The 22,410-nt window shown below is 45.5% G+C and overlaps 1 protein-coding gene, 1 long non-coding RNA gene and 2 pseudogenes across 6 annotated transcripts in view; 2 read left to right on the top strand and 2 right to left on the bottom strand.

Moving 5' to 3' along the window:
- The window catches only part of LOC134966476 (uncharacterized), a 209,114-nt gene that overhangs the window by 62,746 nt on the left and 123,958 nt on the right, over positions 1–22,410 (bottom strand). The window lies entirely within an intron of this gene.
- Positions 1–22,410, top strand: part of DIXDC1 (DIX domain containing 1) — a 360,729-nt gene that overhangs the window by 256,114 nt on the left and 82,205 nt on the right. Inside the window, exon 1 of one of the 4 annotated variants that reach the window (XM_063943244.1) lies at positions 1,436–2,004. The exons of the other annotated variants lie outside the window; for them this stretch is intronic. Within the exon in view, the coding sequence (XP_063799314.1) occupies positions 1,982–2,004 (23 nt within the window). The 5' untranslated portion in view covers positions 1,436–1,981. Of the gene's footprint in view, positions 1–1,435; positions 2,005–22,410 lie in introns of those variants that run through there. 4 annotated transcript variants of the gene reach the window in all.
- On the bottom strand, positions 17,098–17,216 carry LOC134967086 (5S ribosomal RNA; annotated as a pseudogene).
- LOC134967085 (5S ribosomal RNA) lies at positions 20,598–20,716 on the top strand (annotated as a pseudogene).

Here is a 22,410-nt window from a genome sequence, read left to right as displayed (position 1 = left end):
TTTATACATAGCAGCCTGTGGGCCTAATTCAGATCTGACCGTATAATTTAGCATATCTACGATCATTTTCTCAGACATGTGGGGGGACATGGGCTAGGTCGCCCGGTATGTCTAGCTTTCCCTCCCACTCCCCTCTGACTGGTGCAAAAGCATTGCACGGTGGCGATGCTTTAGCACTCGGCGAGTAGCTAACTGACTGTGCAGCTCCTGCGCTATGGCAGGGAGCTACCCGCCGCATCCCGGGTCGCAGCGGCTGCGCGTGACGTCACACAGCCGCCGTGCCCCCCCCCAACGGTCCGGACTGTGCCCCGCCAATGGCGTTATAGCGCCATCATTGGCATGCCCCCTTCCGCCCCACGACCGCCTCTGCCTATCAATCAGGCAGAGGCGATCGCAGCCCTGAGAGGCATTTAGCATCTCACTGGGCTCCCGGGATGCGCGTGCGCACTTTACAAAAAAATTCAGACTGCGATCACTGCCGCTGCAGCAATGCAGTCTGAATTACCCCCTGTATCTTTATTGTTACTTATAGTCAGTTTTTACAGTATTGATGGCTACTTACATTTGTCCTTGGCTCCCATCTTTCCCTGAAATGTGTTGAGGCCTGCCACTATTATATTCAATAATACGTTGTATTATATATAAAATGATATATATTTATAATGCAACTTTGTTATTGTATTTTCTATTTGTCAGTTTTCGAGATCCATGAAATGCAACCTGCAGTGGTTACTATCCAGCTCTACAGTGGTTTCACATATGTAAATAATTGATAATGTGCTTGAGAACATGTCAGGAATAACACTAGACACTGAATACTATGCACAGTTTCCAGGCACTTAGATGAGGGGATCTCAGGGTCTAGCAGGTTCTATTGATCAATTTTGATTTAGGGCATTGTTTCATATTATTCTAAAATGCCTTCAGGATTTACTAGATATTCTGCAATACAAGGGTTCCTGAGCATAACATACATCTAACATGAGCAATGAGCACTTATGTTATCATAATGTCCCATACAATCATTCTACTTTCTAATCATTAACGTTCTGACCAATATCTATTAGTAGTAGTTTTAATGAAATTATTGTCTCTGTGTGTGTGTCTCTCTCTCTCTCTCTCTCTCTCTCTCTCTCTCTCTGTGTATATATATATATATATATATATATATATACACACACACACACTTTTTATGTTAGTATGTATATATTCATATATTATAGCATTCTTCATATCTGTATTATATTTATATGCAGTATAATTGCTCAGACTTAACATTGTTCCAGGGGGTACTGTGCGTATTAATCATTTAAACAAGAGATGGCAAAAAAAAAATCACACTTATTCCCAGGGTACCAATACATCCCTGTTTGCCCATTGGATAATGAGGACTTCCCTCCCCCCTCATCTGAAGCTTGTATTCATCTCCCCGTGATGCTGGGTGGGAAGAATATTCTGCAAGGTTCAGGGTGACAGAAGAGAAGAGCAGACAGCTCGCAAAATAAACCAGGGATGCTGTAAAAGGGGTCAGTGAATAGCTGTGATTAGTGCGAGGATGGCTGCTTTGTTATGGCTCTGCTAAGAAGATGCCGTTAATTTGCTCCACGGCTGGAATGGAGACAGTATTTGCGTGCGCCTAGAATGCTTCCTAGAGGAAGGAAAACAAGCTGGAGGGATATGGGAAACTGCAGTGTGTAATGGAGCAAGGGGCTTGCAATGAAATCAGCTCAGGAAGGTTTGATCTGCACATGCAGGAGACAGGAGCATTGGATGATAGGAGATAGAAAATCAGTCCTGTTGCTGAATAGTGCCAAAGTACAGATGATGGAGAAAGCACGGCATTGCTGGGCTTGGTAAACAGGTACAGCATCAGTTGTGGCCAATCGTCATCATCTGGAGAGGACACTGCTACCAAGCCACGCGTGGCTCACACAGCTACGTGGCCCTGACTTTTGTGATGCTAAAGACTTGAATCCCAATCATGGGAGGGAAGCTGGTGAAATGGTAAGGGATATGTGTTGCTGTTGCCATTGAAAATCAGTGTGGTTATATACTGTAGCTGTATTTAGATAGGAGGCATCTCATGGTAGAATTATGGCCTATCCTCTTCCTCATATAATAATGTTTACAATACACGTTACAAATCAGGTATGTTACTATTTGGGTGCCATTTGTTATTGTACCACTATACTGTCTTGTGCAGCTATATACAGGCTGTATTCAGGAGGATTGCCTTTATTTGTGTGATAGACACATGTAGAGTTGGGTTTTCAGGCACACCTGTTGTGTAAGCAGGTTTGATATAAAATATACCCATTCCCACTAAATTAGGCTCACTCCCAGTATTACACTGTGTTTCTACACACAGGTTGCATCGGTATACGTTTAATCTGCCGGCTGTCAGATTCCCGGCGTTCAGGATACCGACGCCGGAGTTCCGACAGCTGGCAATGCTGGCAGCCGGAATACCAGCGCAACAGGGCTATTCCCACTCGCGGGTGTCCACGGCGAGCGTGGCGGGCATCTCTGGAGGTTCATGTGTTGCATGTCATGGAGCCTTAGCTTACCAATGTTCCTGATGCAGTATGAGACTACATAGGCTATATGAAAAGGAACAGTAACTGAAATGGTACATTTGTAAAGGGGATTTTGTTGAAATTCATGGGATAAATAGTAGTTACAGTACAACTTTCAAGCAGTCATATCTGAGTGGAGTATAATATTGGTGATTGCTGGGTACAATATGGGTCACTTTGCTGTAGAAGGGGTGCAGCCATGCCAGTGTTTGCGGATAACCTTACTAAAAGCACAGATGGAGGAGATGTTTGCTGAGCTATCTCAAGTGACTCATCTGTGCCTAATTAGCCATAACCTTAAATCCTGGCCTGCCTAATGCTATTGTTTAAGCCAATTGCCAAAGCTGGTGTTTTGAATAATTACACGTGATAATTAGGACCATGCTATTATCTAAATGTAATTTACAGTCACAATTTCTATGGGTGCAGTACTTGGCTTTGGCCTCTGCTGTGTAATGTTGGAATGAGTTTTGCTTGAGTCTTGAACTGATGCTGTGTTTGTTTTACTGCGTTCTCAAAATGAAGCTTATTATTATTGAAATATATAACTGGGAACATGGGAATGTGACCAAACTAAAGGTCCATACACACTTAACGATAAAATGAGCGACGTCGCTCATTTTCCCCCTCGAGCGACGTCGCTCATTTTATCGTCAAGTGTGTATGCCGCCAGCGACGACCGATGCGCTGCCCCGCGGGTCGGCAACGATCGTCGCTGTCGGTAGGACATGCATGAAGGATGTTGACTGTCGTCCACGACCTTCAGGCAGGGCTGGCGAGAGCGTGACGTCACTGAGCGAGATGAGCGGTCATATCGCTCAGTGTGTACAGTCGGCCGCCGACCGGCCGGCCCGGGAGGGGGAAACATTAGACAATGTCGCTCACAGAGCGACATCGTTTAATGTGTATGCACCTTAAGACAACGATTACCAAGTTTATTTTTTCAATATTTATGCAAAGAATGAATGTTAAACATCATATAATAAAAACAGATTTATTAGGGAGTAGCTTGACATCCTATCATAAACAGCATGGTTCCCATAAATAAGTGTCTGGATCCATGTTTTGGGTGACAGTCCATTGATTAGGCAATATTATTAAGTATCCTCTTTCAACAGGCAATTGATCAGTCTTATTTTTTGTTTATTTTTCTTTTAATTCTACATTGATTGGCAGCTTCTGATTAGGAAACCACGGTCTTCCGACGGATCAATAAGTGGCAGATGTGGGTTACAGATCGGGACCAGAATAGCTGTCTGCAAATCCTGGCCTTTCACCTAAAACTGACCTAATTCAGGGTTGTTCTCTTTATTCTTTACTTAAAGTGCATATTTCTGCTGTGTATGAAAAAAAAAAAGCATTGGAGACAAGAATTGTATGCCCTTATTTATCAATGAGTGATAAATTTCACTGAGAGTGATACATTGCACCAGCAAATCAGCTCCTTAAGGTTATTTTTCAAACAGAGTCTGTAACATGGCAGTTAGGAGCTGATTGGCTGCTGCAATTTATTACTCACAGTGAAATTTATCACTCATTGATAAATAAGGGCATTAATGTCATAATATGTGTTGTGTGGGTTATCTCAGAACTCAAAACACTTGTATTCATTTAATATCTACAGATGTGCCCACTTACATCTAACCTCCCTGCACGTTAAACACCCCTTCTAGTTATGCCACGCCATATGTGCAGATCCATGCAGTTTGTATAGGCGTTCCTCGGCGGTGACTGGGGCTGGTGGTTGTTGTCAGCGGTCGTGTCGCGGTGTGCCAGTATCAGGTACTGCCACGATAGATGCAGATAAACTGGGAGCGACAGCCATGTTCTGTAGGACAGTCTGAGGAGCAGTCATAGGGTTGCTCTAATGTCCAATGATGCATCTGATGTCCATTCCATGGTACAGCTTTCCTCGCACCCCAGTGGATTAAAGCTGCAGCTGGTTTCCGGCCCATCGCAGAATCAGGCCCTGACATTCTAACATTCTAGGAAGCTCTGTGGATATAGTGCTGCAATAACATGTGCGGACTCTTTGCGTTGTAGCCGCTTAGTTGGCTGATACTTTAAAAAAAATAAAGTGTAAGTGAATACTCATAAATAAGTACTTGAGGGTGAGTGCCTGCCACAGTATTTCTATGAAAATCTATTGACTTGAATACACCGCCCTGCTGACAGCAGTCTACACCTCCGCAGAATTTACTCTGACCCTCTGCCACTTTAATCCATCTCAGTTAAAAAAAGGAAAAAAGAAAAATCCATATGATAATGGGGAATGTCAGGTCCAGAGACAGACGGGCACATTCTGGTGCTGACTGACAGGTGCACGGTAATGACATTTTCTCTTACGTCCTAGAGGATGCTGGGGACTCCGTAAGGACCATGGGGAAAGACAGGCTCCGCAGGAGACATGGGCACTTTAAGAAAGAACTTTAGGTATGGGTGTGCACTGGCTCCTCCCTCTATGCCCCTCCTCCAGACCTCAGTTTATTACTGTGCCCAGAGGAGACTGGGTGCATTACAGGAGCTCTCCTGAGTTTTCCTGAAAAGAAAGTATATTTGTTAGTTTTTTTATTTTCAGGGAGACCTGCTGGCAACAGTATCCCTGCATCGTGGGACTGAGGGGAGAGAAACAGACCTACTTTAACGTCAGGCTCTGTTTCTTAGGCTACTGGACACCATTAGCTCCAGAGGGAGTCGGAACACAGGTCTCCCCTGGAGGTCGTCCCAGAGCCGCGCCGCCGTCCTCCTCACAGAGCCGGAAGATAGAAGCTGGGTGAATATGAGAAGAAAGAAGACTTCAAAGGCGGCAGAAGACTTCAGATCTTCACTGAGGTAACGCACAGCGGTAGTGCTGTGCGCCATTGCTCCCACACACCTCACACACGGCAGTCACTGTAAGGGTGCAGGGCGCAGGGGGGGCGCCCTGGGCAGCAATATATCCTCATTTTCTGGCAAAAAGTAGTATATAGAGCTAGGCACTGTTTTTTCATTATTTCAGCGGGACCGAAGCCCGCCGCTGAGGGGGCGGGGCTTCTCCCTCAGCACTCACCAGCGCCATTTTTTCCACAGCACAAGCTGAGAGAAAGCTCCCCTGACTCTTCCCTGCTTACCACAGTGAAAGAGGGTTTTAAAGAAGGGGGGGGGGGGGGGGCACATAATTAAGCGCAAATAAATGATTACAGCGCTATCTGGGTAAACATATAGTGTGTTAAACTTTTTTCCTGGGTCATTAGCGCTGCGTGTTTGCTGGCATACTCTCTCTCTGTCTCTCCAAAGGGCCTTGTGGGGGAACTGTCTCCGGATAAGAGAATTCCCTGAATGTGTGGTGTGTCGGTACGCGTGTGTCGGCATGTCTGCGGTAGAAGGCTTTCCTAGTGAGAAGGTGGAGCAAATAAATATAGTGTCTCCGTCGGCAACACCGACACCTGAGTGGAATGTGTTAAGTGCTAATGTAAATTTATTGTACAAAAGGTTGGACAAAGCTGAGTCTAGAAATTATGCACAGAGTCAGGCTCTGCCTGCCCCTATGTCGCAGGGACTCTCAGGGTCTCAAAAGCGGCCACTATCCCAAATAGTAGACACTAATACCGACACGGATTCTGACTCTAGTGTCGACTACGATGATGCAAAATTATAGCCAAAATTAGCTAAAAGTATTCAATATTTGATTATTGAAATAAAGGATGTTTTGCATATCACAGAGGAACCCCCGGTCCCTGACACGTGGGTACACAGGTATAAGGAAAAGAAACCTGAGGTAACAATTACTCCTTCTAATGAGCTGAATGAGGTATTGGAAAATGGGAATCTCCAGACAAGAAACTGCAGATTCTCAAAAGGATTCTTATGACGTATCCCTTCCCGATCAAGGACAGGATACGGTGGGAATCCTCCCCAAGGGTAGACAAAGCGTTGACACGCTTATCCAAAAAAGGTAGCACTGCCACCCCAAGATACGGCTACCCTAAGGGATCCTGCTGATCGCAAGCAGGAGGCTACATTAAAGTCCATTTACACATACTCTGGTACCCTACTTAGACCGGCGTTAGCGTCGGCTTGGGTTTGTAGCGCTATAGCAGAGTGGACTGATACCTTAACGACAATATTGGATACCCTGGATAGGGATACCATTTTGTTAACCCTGGGTCATATTAAAGATGCTGTCTTATATATGAGGAATGCTCAAAGAGACATTGGCCTACCGGGTTCTAAAGTCAACGCTATGTCCATTTCTGCTAGATGAGTCCTATGGACCCGGCAATGGACAGGTGATGCCGACTCAATAAGGCATATGGAGGTTTTTACCTTATAAGGGTGAGGAATGGTTTGGGGACGGTCTCTCTGACCTGGTCTCCACATCTACGGCAGGTAAATCAAATTTTTTGCCTTATATTCCCTCACAGCCTAAGAAAGCGCCACATTATCAAATGCAGTCCTTTCGCTCAAATAAAAACAAGAGAGCACGAGGATCGTCCTGTCTTGCCAGAGGTAAGGGCAGAAGGAAAAAGCTGCCAACCACAGCTAGTTCCCAGGAGCAGAAGTCCTCCCCGGCCTCTACAAAATCCACCGCATGACACTGGGGCTCCGTTGAGGGAGTCCGCCCCAGTGGGGGCACGTCTTCGACTTTTCAGCCACATCTGGGTTCACTCACAGGTGGATCCCGGGACAATAGAAATTGTATTCCAGGGTTACAAGCTGGAATTCGAAGAGGTGCCCCCTCGCCGGTTTTTCAAATCGGCCCTACCAGCTTCTCCGCCCCCCCAGAGAGGGAGATAGTTTTAAATGCAATTCAAGAATTGTGTCTTCAACAGGTGCTGGTAAAAGTTCCCCTGCTACAACAAGGGAGGGGGTATAAACCAGACGGTTCGGTCAGACCCATTTTAAAAAATTAAAATCCTTGAACCTATACTTAAAAAGGTTCAAGTTCAAGATGGAATCGCTCAGAGCGGTCATCGCCAGCCTAGAAGGGGGGATTTTATGCTATCCCTGGACATGAAGGATGCATACCTTCATGTTCCCATATATCCACCTCATCAGGCGTACCTGAGATTTGCGGTACAGGATTGTCATTACCAATTTCATCACCAAGGTAATAGCAGAAATGATGGTGCTCCTGCGCAGGCAGGGTGCCACAATTATCCCATACTTGGACGATCTCCTTATAAAGGCGAGATCACGAGAGCAGTTGTTGAACAGCATGTCACTTCCACGGAAGGTGCTACAGCAACACGGCTGGATTCTCAATATCCCGAAGTCACAGTTAGTGCCTACGACTCCTTTGACCTTCTTAGGCATGATTCTGGATATGGACCAGAAAAGGGTTTATCTTCCGATAGAAAAGGCCCAGGAACTCATGACTCTGGTCAGGGAGAGGGTTTTCCAATGGGACCTACTGGACAAGTGGTCCGGGTCACATCTACGGATTCATCGGTTGATCACCCTGTCCCCCTAGGGCCAGTGTGTCTCTCCTGTGGTGGCTGCAGAGTGCTCACCTTCTGGAGGGTCGCAGATTTGGCATTCAGGACTGGGTCCTGGGGACCACGGACGCGAGCCTCCGAGGTTGGGAAGCAGTCACACAAGGAAGAAGCTTCCAAGGTCTTTGGTCAAGTCAAGAAACTTGTCTTCATATCAACGTCCTGGAACTGAGGGCCATATACAACGCCCTTCGTCAAGCGGAGACTTTGCTTCGCGACCTACCGGTTCTGATCCAGTCAGACAACATCACCGCATTAGCTCATGTAAACCGCCAAGGCGGCACAAGGAGCAGAATGGCAATGGCGGAAGCCACCAGGATTCTTCGCTGGGCGGAAAATCAGGTGAGGGCACTGTCAGCAGTGTTCATTCCGGGAGTGGACAACTGGGAAGCAGACTTCCTCAGCAACCACGATCTACATCCAGGAGAGTGGGGACTTCATCAGGAAGTCTTCGCACAGATTGCAAGTCAATGGGGCCTGCCCCAGATATACATGATGGCGTCCCGCCTAAAAACAAAAGACTACAGAAGTGTTGCGCCAGGTCAAGAGCCCTCAGGCGGTGGCAGTGGACGCCCTAGTGACACCGTGGGTGTTCCAGTCGGTCTATGTGTTTACTCCTCTTCCTCTCATCCCCAAGGTGTTGAGAATAATAAGGAATAGAGGAGTACAGACAATTCTCATTGTTCCAGATTGGCCGCGAAGGGCCTGGTATCCGGATCTGCAGGAAATGCGCATAGAAGATCCGTGACCTCTTCCTGTAAGACAGGACCTGTTACAACAGGGGCCCTGTCTGTTACAAGACTTACCGCTGCTGCGTTTGACGGCATGGCGGTTGAACGCTGAACCCTACCGGAAAAGGGCATTCCGGATGAGGTCATTCCTACTCTGATAAAGGCTAGGAAGGACGTGACAGCTAAACATTATCACCGTATGTGGCGGAAGTATGTTTCTTGGTGTGAGGCCAGGAATGCTTCTACGGAAGAATTCCATCTGGGCCGTTTCCTTCACTTCCTACAGACTGGAGTGAATTTGGGCCTAAAATTAGGCTACATTGAGGTTCAGATTTCGGCCCTATCCATTTTCTTTCAGAAGAAATTAGCTTCTCTTCCAAAAGTACAGATTTTTGTGAAAGGAGGGCGGCATATTCAGCCTCCTTTGTACCTTAGGTGGCGCCTGGGGACCTTAACATGGTGTTGAGTTTCCTTAAGTCGCACTGGTTTGAACCACTTGAAACAGTGGAATTGAAATATCTCACTTGGAAAGTGATCATGTGTTAGCCTTGGCCTCGGCTAGGCGAGTATCGGAATTGGCGGGTTTGTCTCATAAAAGCCCCTATCTGGTTTTCCATATGGATAGAACAGAATTGCGGAACCGGCCTCAGTTCTTGCCTAAGGTGATTTCATCTTTTCATATGAACCAACCTATTGTGATGCCTGTGACTACACGTGACTTGGAGGATTCCGAGTCCCTTGATGTGGTCAGGGTTTTGAAGATTTACGTAGCCAGAACGGCTAGAGTTAGAAAAACAGAAGCACTGTTTGTCTTGTATGCAGCCAACAAGGTTGGCGCTCCTGCTTCAAAGCAGTCTATTGCTCGCTGGATCTGTGACGCGATTCAGCAGGCTCATTCAACGGCTGGATTGCCGTTACCAAAATCGGTAAAAGCCCATTCCACTAGGAAGGTGGGCTCGTCTTGGGCGGCTGCCCGAGGGGTCTCGGCACTGCAACTATGGTCGGGGTCAAACACCTTTGCAAAGTTCTATAAGTTTGATACCCTGGCTGAGGAGAACCTCATGTTTGCTCAGTCGGTGCTGCAGAGTCGTCCGCACTCTCCCGCCCGTTTGGGAGCTTTGGTATAATCCATATGGTCCTTACGGAGTCCCCAGCATCCTCTAGGACGTAAGAGAAAATAAGATTTTAAACCTACCGGTAAATCTTTTTCTCGTAGTCCGTAGAGGAAGCTGGGCGCCCGTCCCAAGGGCGGACTACTTCTGCAAGACTTGTATATAGTTTTGCTTACATAAGGGTTATGGTACAGTTTTCATCAGTCTCGAACTGATGCTGTGTTGTTTCATACTGTTAACTGGTTTGTATATCACAAGTTATACGGTGTGAATGGTGTGGGCTGGTATGAATCTTGCCCTTGGATTAACAAAAATCCTTTCCTCGTACTGTCCGTCTCCTCTGGGCACAGTTTCTCTAACTGAGGTCTGGAGGAGGGGCATAGAGGGAGGAGCCAGTGCACACCCATACCTAAAGTTCTTTCTTAAAGTGCCCATGTCTCCTGCGGAGCCCGTCTTTCCCCATGGTCCTTACGGAGTCCCCAGCATCCTCTACGGACTACGAGAAAAAGATTTGCCGGTAGGTTTAAAATCTTATTTTTTCACAATGACCTGATATTTTTTTGTCTCTCATGTGCAGATCTGGGGCTGCGATGTGTCTTGTAGTGCCTCAAACGTTGCAGCATGAGGCTGCTGGCATTTTGGGGGTAGTGACCTGTTGGTCCCATTTTCTGCCAAAGCCAGTGGTTGCGTCCTTGGTGCAGCGTCACTGGCCCCAGCAGCGTGATTTCACTGGACGTCCTGAGTAACTCAGATGCCCGATGGTCACACATGATCTGCTGCTGGATCCTCAGATGCCTCCTTTTTACTTAAGATGCCTTCTGCGAGTTTAGCATAAATTTGTGCAACATTTGCATACAAGGACCCAGCAGCTGTGCTGTAGCGTCCACCTCTCAATTAGCCCCTCTGATCGGTAGCCCTTCCCTCTAGGCCAGGCATTCCCAACCACGGTCCTACAGGCACACCAACAGTGCAGGTTTTAGTGATATCCAGGCTGCAGCACAGATGGTTAAAACAAAATAACTGAGCTACTAATTAAGTCACGTGTGCTGAAGACTGGATATCACTAAAACCTGCACTGTTGGTGTGCCTTGAAGACCGTGGTTGGGAATGCCTGATCTAGGCACTACATACCCAGCAATGCTATGCGGCATCCAGAGCCATTTACAGTATGACGGTCTCCCTCAGCAGTGTATCCTGGACCCACACGGTGCCATCAGTCTCCTAGCAACCATCATTAGGTCACCTAGGAGACGTCATTTGTGTAACACCTAATCACAACAAAGACAGCTTTTTTTTTCTGCCATGCTATGTACGGGCAGCTTCCTAACACTAGCCCTCGGCAGCTGGAGACTAGGAATGCTGCCGATATGAGAACTGCCACTCATCATCGGCGGTGTGACTACTAAACCTCACATCACCTTGTTGAGGGTGGTTTGGAGGCGGATTCTAAATTTGCCGTCGAAGGGCAACCAAAATTGCCCCATTGGTTACAGTATGCAAAAATAAGAAAGTATTGCTGTATATATATATATATATATATATATATATATATATATATATATATAAATATATACAGATGTAACATAAAGTTTCCCCCTTTATTGTTATAAATACTGTGCTTGTTTAGTTACGCATTGGGTATGGTATGCCGGCGGACGGGATCCTGGCGGTCAGCATACTGACGCAGGGAACCCAGCCACCAGAATGCCGGCAGGGGGTCAAGCCCAACTAAGCCCCTTGTGGACTCGCTGCTCTCGCCACGCTGGAAACCATAGCCCGTTAGCTGGGATCCCGACTGCCGGCAATGTAACCGCATTCCATTGTTACAGTGTGTCCCGTTTATTGCTATAAAATATTTCCCCTTTATTATAGTAGTAATAATAATGATGATAATAATTTATTGTGAGCTTATTATACTTTTGCTTCTTCATATGCCCCCACGTCTCTGTAATATAGTGACATATTGCTACTACTTACCTTTAATTAAAAAATAAAGCTCCACAGTGACAGACAATAAAGTGCTCCTTTCAACTATCTTGACACTAATTGAGTTAATTATGGGGTACCTGTTAATTAAGGCCAGCCAATCAGGAGCACCCCCTCACCACTGCCTCCAGGTAGGTTACAGCTGGGTCATTAGTGTTAGAGGGACAGAATTCAGCATTAGACATGTTAGAGCAGTGGTTCTCAAACTGTGTGCCGTGGCACCCTGGGGTGCCACACTTGCAGTGGTGCCTTGGATTGGTGGTCCAGGGTTAATTCAAATTATTTATGGTCAGTGTGATAGGCAAAACCAGTGCTAGTGGCTGCCGATCATAACATTTGTGGCCAAACAGAAGCCAATATTCTCCCTCCCCATACAAATGAACCTAAAGGTGTGTACACACGGTGAGATATTTTCTTTCGATTTTGACTATATAGTCAAAATTGCAAGAAAAGTTAGTGCAGATCGCAAGATGAAAGTCACCTTGCAATCCCGATTAGATCCTGATGCGCGATCCCGCCAGGTCGGTATCGCAAGAAAAGATAGACTGTGCAGGCAAGTCAATCCTTGCTAGATCGGTGTACTATCTAGTTCATCTCAAATGTCAATGACATCTCACATAAGCCAAAATCTCACATAAGCCAAAATCGTAAGCACACATGGGCCCTCATTCCGAGTTGTTCGCTCGGTATTTTTCATCGCATCGCAGTGAAAATCCGCTTAGTACGCATGCGCAATGTTCGCACTGCGACTGCGCCAAGTAACTTTACTATGAAGAAAGTATTTTTACTCACGGCTTTTTCTTCGCTCCGGCGATCGTAATGTGATTGACAGGAAATGGGTGTTACTGGGCGGATACACGGCGTTTCAGGGGCGTGTGGCTGAAAACGCTACCGTTTCCGGAAAAAACGCAGGAGTGGCCGGGGAAACGGTGGGAGTGCCTGGGCGAACGCTGGGTGTGTTTGTGACGTCAACCAGGAACGACAAGCACTGAAATGATCGCACAGGCAGAGTAAGTCTGGAGCTACTCTGAAACTGCTAACTCGTTTGTAATCGCAATATTGCGCGTACGTCGGTCGCAATTTTAAGAAGCTAAGATTCACTCCCAGTAGGCGGCGGCTTAGCGTGTGTAACTCTGCTACATTCGCCTTGCGAGCGAACAACTCGGAATGAGGGCCATAGTCCATATCTCAAGAAAAGATAGTCAAAATCGGTGGTGCTGGGCTCCGGGGAGTTCAAGGGAAATAGCATAGTCAAAATCGGCCATAGCAAGGATCTCACCGTGTGTACACACCTTAAGGATGACATACAATCACAATTTTTACATTTCTTAAGAAACTTTTAATGTAGGTGTGCCATGAAAAAAATTCTGATACTCTAGGACACTGTGACTCAAAAAAGTTTGGGAACGCCTGTGTTAGAGGATAACCATCATCTGTCATTATTTCCCTACAGCATCCATGGATGAGGATGACCCCTGCATGTTAGAATCAGGTTGAACACGTAGGACAGGTTACCTGGCAAGGCAGGCACAAAAAGAAGCCTTGATAGCTGAAGGTGGGGGGAAGGGGGGCCATCTTCACCCCTAGGTCTAATATATTAAATAAAAAGAGCAAATCATTATCCCGGTAGGAACATTTTCCCTGCCCTTATGGTGCTGTCCACTTTGCGTTCGGTCATCATAGCAGACCTCGGCTACTGTGGGATGCAGTTATGGATAAGGTTTGTACCCAGCCAGTAAAAGTGGACCCTGTATGGTAGCGTCATCATTTAGATTGAAATGACAACATAAAAAAATTGTTTACCTAGGAATTTTCACTGCATGGTTCTACAAATCCCTATAGTAGGAAAACTTCCCATCACTCCTCCACAGATAAGTCAACTCTGCAATGATAGCAAATGTGAAATAATACAGCTGGAAAGCTGCATACATGCTAGACAACGCTCTATGAGCGGCGGTGTCTAGTGTTTCAACTCCCCTCCCTACACACTGGGCGATATGAACATTCTTGTTCATTAATGAATGAGAAATTGTTCATATTGCTCAGTGTGTATGCACCAACGATGAACGATGCGTGGTCTTTCATAGTTTGTTTTCAGTCATTTTGCAACGCAAGTCAATTTGGATGATATCGAGATCGATCATCGTCCAAATTGCTGCCATCGCCCAGCAGTGTGTAGGGTGCATGATAGATATAACCGTTCATATCGCTCAGTAACGTCACGCAGCGGCCGGCCGTGCATGCAGCTCCTGGACGACAGTCCAGATTGAGCATGCATGTACTGCCGACACCGAGGGCCGTTAACGACCAGTGGTGCCATGCATCGCCCGTCGTCCACCGGCATACACACTTGCCGAGAAAGTGAACGACTTCGCTCATGAAGGGAGAAAATGAGCGACGTCGTTCATTTTATTGGCAAATCTGTATGCATCTTAAGGCTGAAACCGAGTGCTACTGTATATACAATTTGTTGAAAGTAAAATAAATAAAATTAATCAAAATAAATAAATAAAATGAAAACTAAACATAAGAAAGAAAACCTAATAAAACTATTCAATCATAACGGGAGGTTAGAATCAAAGACCACATCTCTTGTAACACCGAGGAAGCATCCTATACGTAGGCCATAAAAAAAGGACTCAGAACCCACAGTCTCAGCACATTTTCTGGAGAGACATAGGGCCTAATTCAGACCTGATCGCTGCTGTGCGTTTTCGACAGCCATTTCAGCCCTGCGATCGCCTCTACAAGATTGACAGGCAGAGGCGGTCTCTAGGTCGGAGGGGGCGGGCCGGCGGCGTTGGGCGCCACTTTAGGGATGCAGGAATGCCCGGACCGCGCAGGGGGCGGGCTACGGTGGCTGCATGCCATCACACGCAGCCGCTGTGAACCGGACAGCGACGAGTGGCTCCCGGACAGCGCGCAGGAGCTGCGCTGGTAGGGAGCTACTCGTCAAGTACAAAAGCATCGCCGCTGTGCGATGCTTTTGTACTTGTGCGACGGGGTGGAGCCAGACATGCGGGGCGGACTAGCCCTGTGCTGGGTGTCCCCCTGCATGTCTGAGTAACTGATCGTAGCTGCACGGCTACAATCAAGTCTGAATTAGGCCCATAATAAGGACCCTAAAGGATTGAAATTCACTGGAATCCAAAGGGTTAATTCCCCATTGGAGAGGGGAAAACATAGTCACCTCTATGAAAGTGAATGAAACAGAATGGATATACAAACGTAAAAGACTTGAACCACATGGATTGAATACGGAATGGAAAGCTTGTCTTTGATTACATGACACTCGTATACCACAATATCCACATTCTTCTAATTCCACTTTTTCTAATTTGCATTTTTATTTATATTTATTCACATAATCAGTCCATGAGAAACCAATCCCAGCAGGAGACTCCAGACTTCTGGGATTCCCATTTAGCACAGATCCCAGCAGCCTTTGCTCCCCATGGTACTGTTGCTTGGGTAGATTATGAAACTAATGATTTAGCCTTCGCATCTCTGGCCTCATTTAGGGACTTCTCAGGCTTCACAATCGTATCGGCCTCACTTTGCTACCTACTGTTAGATTTGCTACAAGAGTGTCAGACACAAGTTTGGATCATTAGATCTACAAGCAAAAGGTCTACAGTCATTTGGTTGACCCCTAACTGTCGACAGGGTCATTAGGTCAACATGAAAAAGGTAGACAATGGGAAAGGTCGACAGGGTCAAAAGGTTGACACATGAAACGGTCGACACAAAAAAAGAATGATTCACCAGTTTTAACAAAAAATTGTGCCATTTTTGCCGTAAAAGCACGTGTAACCCCAATTAGTGTACCACGTCCCCTCGCTTCGCTCGCCATGCTTCAGGGTAAGGTGCCCTGCTCCACTACTGCTGCGATCGGCACAGGTTACTATTCCCAATCGTAGTCCACGTGGATGGTAAAGTATGAAAAAGTTGATTAAATTGCTAAAACTCCCCAAAAAGCTGTGTCAACCATATGTGTCTCACAACATAGATATGATTCCGCACTGGTTCTGAGTTTTCACGAAAAATAATAACAATAGTAGAGTACCAGAATGACGTATAATGTGTACATATAATTCGTTTTGTGATGAATGAGTCTGGTGGTGCACCCAGAGTCAGAGGCGAGCTAGGAAGAAAAGGAATTACAGAAGACTCTTGTGTGGGTGCACTCTTGTTTAGATTGTTAATATGACAATATTAAAACATAACTTTTATTATCTCATAATAGTTAGAAAAAAATCCACACTTTTATAATCCACTTGAATTAATTAGACAAACTATGGCCCTCATTCCGAGTTGTTCGCTCGTTCTTTTTCATCGCATCGCAGTGAAAATCCGCTTAGTACGCATGCGCAAAGTTCGCACTGCGACTGCGCCAAGTAACTTTACTATGAAGAAAGTATTTTTACTCACGGCTTTTTCTTCGCTCCGGCGATCGTAATGTGATTGACAGGAAATGGGTGTTACTGGGCGGAAACACGGCGTTTCAGGGGCGTGTGGCTGAAAACGCTACCGTTTCCGGAAAAAACGCAGGAGTGGCCGGAGAAACGGTGGGAGTGCCTGGGCGAACGCTGGGTGTGTTTGTGACGTCAACCAGGAACGACAAGCACTGAACTGATCGCACAGGCAGAGTAAGTCTGGAGCTACTCTGAAACTGCTAAGTAGTTAGTAATCGCAATATTGCGAATACATCGGTCGCAATTTTAAGAAGCTAAGATTCACTCCCAGTAGGCGGCGGCTTAGCGTGTGTAACTCTGCTAAATTCGCCTTGCGACCGATCAACTCGGAATGAGGGCCTATATTGTTACCCATGTAGACCACAAACATCTATGCGAGGTGTCACCCCTATTTGATGGATCTATTGGGAATTTTTATCTCACAAAAAATTGGAAATGTTCTGGTTAGTCTATGTTATTAGACTCAGGAGGGATGTAGACACTCAGGCTCTACACCCTGATCCTATCCCACCAGCACAAGCTCAGCTTGTATTAATAAGACCTCCAAGGGTCATTGATCCGAAGTATTATCAGAAGTATAGATCTTTATTCGCATTGGCAAATGTCAGATCTGTGACATATCAAGGAAAACGGTACTTGGAGAGAGTCAAAGTTTTGGTGACACAGGTCAAGTAGGTGAGCAGAAAGAGATGATTGAAGAAAATGTGGTGATCCTGCTGTTGGTTTCAAGTCGAGAGGGTCACGAGTTACAACACCGGGTATTCTCTGGGGGTCACCCTCACAGATACTAACCCAGCCCACCACCGTTTTGCTTCCAAGATCGGACGAGATCGGGCTCTGTCGGTGGGGTATGGTAGTAATTCACTGGGCCTTCTATAGCCGACTCACCAATGAGAGTGCACCTAAGGAAGATTCGGGAAAGAGAGAGAGTAGATAAGGGCGGATCTGCTGTCCATGTTAGGCAAAGGGTAACCTGTGGATCATGGATGAGAGTCCGCAGATATATGGAGAGGAATGAGGGTATAAAGGTATAGAGAAAAGAGAAAACTTGATGTCAAGACAAAATACTGTCAAAGATTGACAGTGATGAGTAGAAATACAAATAAAACCAGGTAGCTGAAGATATCAGGTTATATTAGGTAATTACTCTGTTGACGGAAAATGGAGATAACGAGTAATGGAAAACAGAAATTGATACACAGCCCCTAAGGGGTACTAGTCATCATACTTATTCACACCTATGCTATAGAGGGCAGACACGCGAATACTATGTATACCATATCACATAGATGAAAAAAATATATAATGACGGTGTGATATTCCTACCTAGATTCCTAGATAACCCTGATTGGGTCTGATTAATATCTTATATGGAGCTACAGGACTAAACCATCCAGCAACAGTATACAGGTGTTTCAAAAGATCCACAATCTCGGATGTGTATAGGGGATATCCCTGTTGGCAGTATAATCGAGAGTGGGGGTAAACAGGCCCCTAGGATGCTGACTTATAAGATGCTTAGAAAAATGTCATTATTAATTCTGTACTTATTGCTATCTAGGCAAGGTTACTGAAATAATATAGTAGTAATAAGTAGTTGGGATAATATTGCTGAAACACGTAGCAATAATAATTTAAGAGAGAGAAAGAAAAAAGAAAAAAAAAAAAAAAAAAAAGGAGGGGGGGGGGGGGGAAGGGGGAAATGGTGAGGAAAATGTATCGTAACAATCACTGCCCAGATCCCTGGGCTGCCGTGATGACAAAGGGGGGCATGTCGGATTGCTGCCTGGGTATGTGGGAAAAAGTCAATCCCAGAAAAAAACAAAAAATATATCAAATTATATATAGAAAAGTGTACCGGTCCCTGCCCAGGTCCCTGGGTCAGTCACTAAATAACAAGATGCAAAATTCCACTACTTCAGTCTTTGGTTAAAGTTGAAGTGATTCATGCTGGGATGCTGGGATAGGTAATGCTGAAATGCTGGAAAACGCGTTTCACCCGTCCTGCGGGCTTGTTCACTTCCAATGCTGCTGATATGATGTGGTGATAAGGGTTTAAATATCCATCTGGGTGGCTGTTAGCCAATAGCTGGAAAATGCTTAATTGCTGAGATCGTCCTTGGACCTCCGCTGTGCTCAGCGGAAGTGACGTATTTTTCGGGTTGCTAGGCAACCTATGCATTACGTTGTGGCGAAGTTAGAGCATAGGAAAGGGGAAAGAGTATAACTGTAATCTTTATTATACCTATTGTTGGGGTGTCCTCGTTTATGAGAAAGGGTTGGTATTCATAGATGGCACACTTAGCTGTTGAGCGATGTCGCTATTGCCTGGCCCTGTCGCGCCACGTCATATCCGATGAATACTTCCGGCGTCATGTTGCCTGGATACGGGGCGTCCTAGGTTCTTAAGGTGACGTCACTTTCATTCTGGGCTAGATTAAGGCGTCGGGGTTAGCGCGTCCCGTTGCTCGGCAACCGAGCGTATGCGGGACGTTGGGTCTGATCAGCGAGTGGGACTGTGTTAGAGCTCCCACGAGCCGATCTGTGGATTATAGTCCTGCGGGCTGTCAGGTTGATAGTTGAAACTGGGTCTACATTAATTCTAGCCAGTGTTCAAAAAATACTTTATTCTTTATTATTTATTTTTTATTTCTGCATTTTTTTGTGTATATTTGGATATTGTTTATATCCTGCCCTAAGTAGAATTAGTTCTTTTTATGCAGACTTGCCATGTCTGCTGGATGAGATAGGGCAGCTGAATTATTTATCAATAGACCCAAACCGGGTGTATGCTAATAAAAGAGAGAGAGGGAGGAAGTAACTGGGAATTTATCGATTAATACCTTGATATGTGTACCCAAATGATGAAATAAGGATGCCTATATTAGCAAAGGTTATGATGATAATACAAATGCAAAGGAAACCATAGTTAGTTATGGGTTATGTGGGACCAGAAGGCTGGGGAATTAAGATAAGAATGAGGGGTCCTGTGGGTGCTAGAGTGGGAACAGGTGTGTGTGTGTGAGAAAATGTGGTGTTGAGGGTGATATGAGGTGTGTGCCCTTTGATTAGGGCTGATTGGGCAGGTTAATAATTGGGATGGAGTGAATACGGTGATGAAGCCCACCATAAGGGTGGGAGAGGGTGTAGGCATCTTATGTGAATAACAAGTGAGGTAAGCGTGTCACAGACACATGAATGAAAGTGTGGTTGGACATCACACCCTTTAATTCATGGGTGAGGATGTGGTGAGTGGAAAGTGTGGTAATAGTGTGAACTTGTGTCACAGGGACATGGATGTGGGGTTAAAAATCACACCAGTAGTACTTGGGTGTGGAAAGGGTGAATGAACCTGCGGGGAGGGGAGGGGGGGGAAGGGGGGGGGTTTATTAGTTAGGGGAAGAGGGGATAGGATGAGTGAACCCTGTAGTGCATTAAACTACTTTAAACTGTGCCCTTTGTGTTATAACTGGTCATGGTAAAGTGAGTAAAAACATGTGTAGAACGTGATGCGGATATAAGTGGTGAGAGGAAAGGAGGGAGAGGAAAAGAGAATGTGGGGGGGGGGAGAATTATAATAATAATAAGAATTGGTATGCTATCTGGTCACCGGTGCCGGATTGTTAATTTTATCATCGGTGCCCGGTTATAAGGCGGAGGGATAAGGGGAAAAAATAACCGGTCTACTGGTGGTTCACCAGTACCTGGTTGTTGGGAATAGTCTGATGAATGCTAGTCATAAGTTAACCTATGAGAAAAGGGAGGGCAGGCGGGTAGGTTGAGAAGACGAAAACGTGGTGATTATAGGCGTTAAACAGTAGGTCTTGATTGTATAAAGTCAGGTCACAATTCAAAGAAAGGCACTGTAATTTATGCTCTCATTAAGGCCCATTGGTTTGTAAGTATTTAATTTAAATATCCACTCTGTCTCTTTCTTTAGTAGTTCTTTGGTCAAATCCCCTCCTCTGATCCCTAAATGGACTTGTTCCAGGCCGAATACTCTGAGGTCCTTTTGGAAATCTGTATGACAGGTGTGAAAATGTCTAGCAACCGATGTCAGTTTTCTCATTCGTGTGAGATCACTGGCAGCATTCCGACAAACAATCTGCGGACTCTCATCCATGATCCACAGGTTACCCTGTGCCTAACATGGACAGCAGATCCGCCCTTATCTACTCTCTCTCTTTCCCGAATCTTCCTTAGGTGCACTCTCATTGGTGAGTCGGCTATAGAAGGCCCAGTGAATTACTACCATACCCCACCGACAGAGCCCGATCTCGTCCGATCTTGGAAGCAAAACGGTGGTGGGCTGGGTTAGTATCTGTGAGGGTGACCCCCAGAGAATACCCGGTGTTGTAACTCGTGACCCTCTCGACTTGAAACCAACAGCAGGATCACCACATTTTCTTCAATCATCTCTTTCTGCTCACCTACTTGACCTGTGTCACCAAAACTTTGACTCTCTCCAAGTACCGTTTTCCTTGATATGTCACAGATCTGACATTTGCCAATGCGAATAAAGATCTATACTCCTGATAATACTTCGGATCAATGACCCTTGGAGGTCTTATTAATACAAGCTGAGCTTGTGCTGGTGGGATAGGATCAGGGTGTAGAGCCTGAGTGTCTACATCCCTCCTGAGTCTAATAACATAGACTAACCAGAACATTTCCAATTTTTTGTGAGATAAAAATTCCCAATAGATCCATCAAATAGGGGTGACACCTCGCATAGATGTTTGTGGTCTACATGGGTAACAATATAGTTTGTCTAATTAATTCAAGTGGATTATAAAAGTGTGGATTTTTTTCTAACTATTATGAGATAATAAAAGTTATGTTTTAATATTGTCATATTAACAATCTAAACAAGAGTGCACCCACACAAGAGTCTTCTGTAATTCCTTTTCTTCAACCATATGTGTGTCAACCATTTGAACCTGTCAACGTTTTGTACTTGCCGACCATTAGCACTATCAACCTTTTACATGTCAACTTTTTGACTATGTCGACCAAATGCATGTCGACCAGTAGAGGATGACCTAATGACTGTCAAACTTTTCATGGTGGACCTATAGTCCAGTAGGTGACGTGCGCTGGGGTGAGGCAGGTGAGGAAGAGCCTTTCCTGTCATACTAACTTTTGTGCCAGAGGTTTGACTGTATAAAGTATATCTTAGAAATATCTTCTTTGTCTTATTCTAATCATTTTTATAGACAAAACTCTAAAGTAAAAAGTCTATAGGCAGATGCCTATCTTTTCTGCACATCTCTGATCAAATCTCACCAAATTTCCAGCAGTATATACTGCTGCACCTGTGTATAATGCCCACATGTACCCTTTGGCTCGTATATTGTGTGTAAATCTAGCTCTGGTGCTAGCCAGTGCCTCCTGAGCCATTTACCTCACGGCATGTCCCTGTAGTCCAGATTCCATCGGACACATGCTCATCTAATTTTAATCTCTCAACTACCATATCCCCCATGTGGGATAAGCTTTTCTCCAGTGTGCTTATCTGGGTTCTCAAAGCTCTGGTCCAGCATGGGTACTAAATACATTACACATCCTACCGATGGAGCTCAATTTGTGTCAGTGGACACTGACTGGAAAAAATATTCCCTGCTGGGCCCAAGACACTTTCAGTCTTCCAGGTCAGACAATTTGACAATTTCCTCGACACCCTACATTCCCCCCACCCCCTCCACCCCAACACACACATGAACCTTACAACACTCCCCATTGGAACACTAAGAGGTATATTTACTAGTGTTCGATTTTGATCTTTTGGTGATTTTGCATCCACTTTTGCGTTCGGAGATTTACTAAAGGCAAATTTAATGTAAAATCAGAATTAAATCCAAATCCTACTCATAATCAATGTTACCGGCTTTCGGGATCCTGGTGGTCAGCATGCCGACACCGGAATCCCAAATGCTCAAAATTCCGCCAGACGAAATGCTGACCCACAGGCTCTATTCCCATGACACCCATAGAGTGGGAACAGAAACTGTGGTGAGCGCAGGGAGCCACTGAGCCTGCTGCTGGCATTCTGCTGC

The sequence above is a fragment of the Pseudophryne corroboree genome, chromosome 10 (assembly GCF_028390025.1).
Source record: "Pseudophryne corroboree isolate aPseCor3 chromosome 10, aPseCor3.hap2, whole genome shotgun sequence".
Lineage (NCBI taxonomy): Eukaryota > Metazoa > Chordata > Amphibia > Anura > Myobatrachidae > Pseudophryne > Pseudophryne corroboree.
Note: the sequence above shows the minus strand (reverse complement) of the source record. Positions and strands in the feature narration are given on the sequence as shown.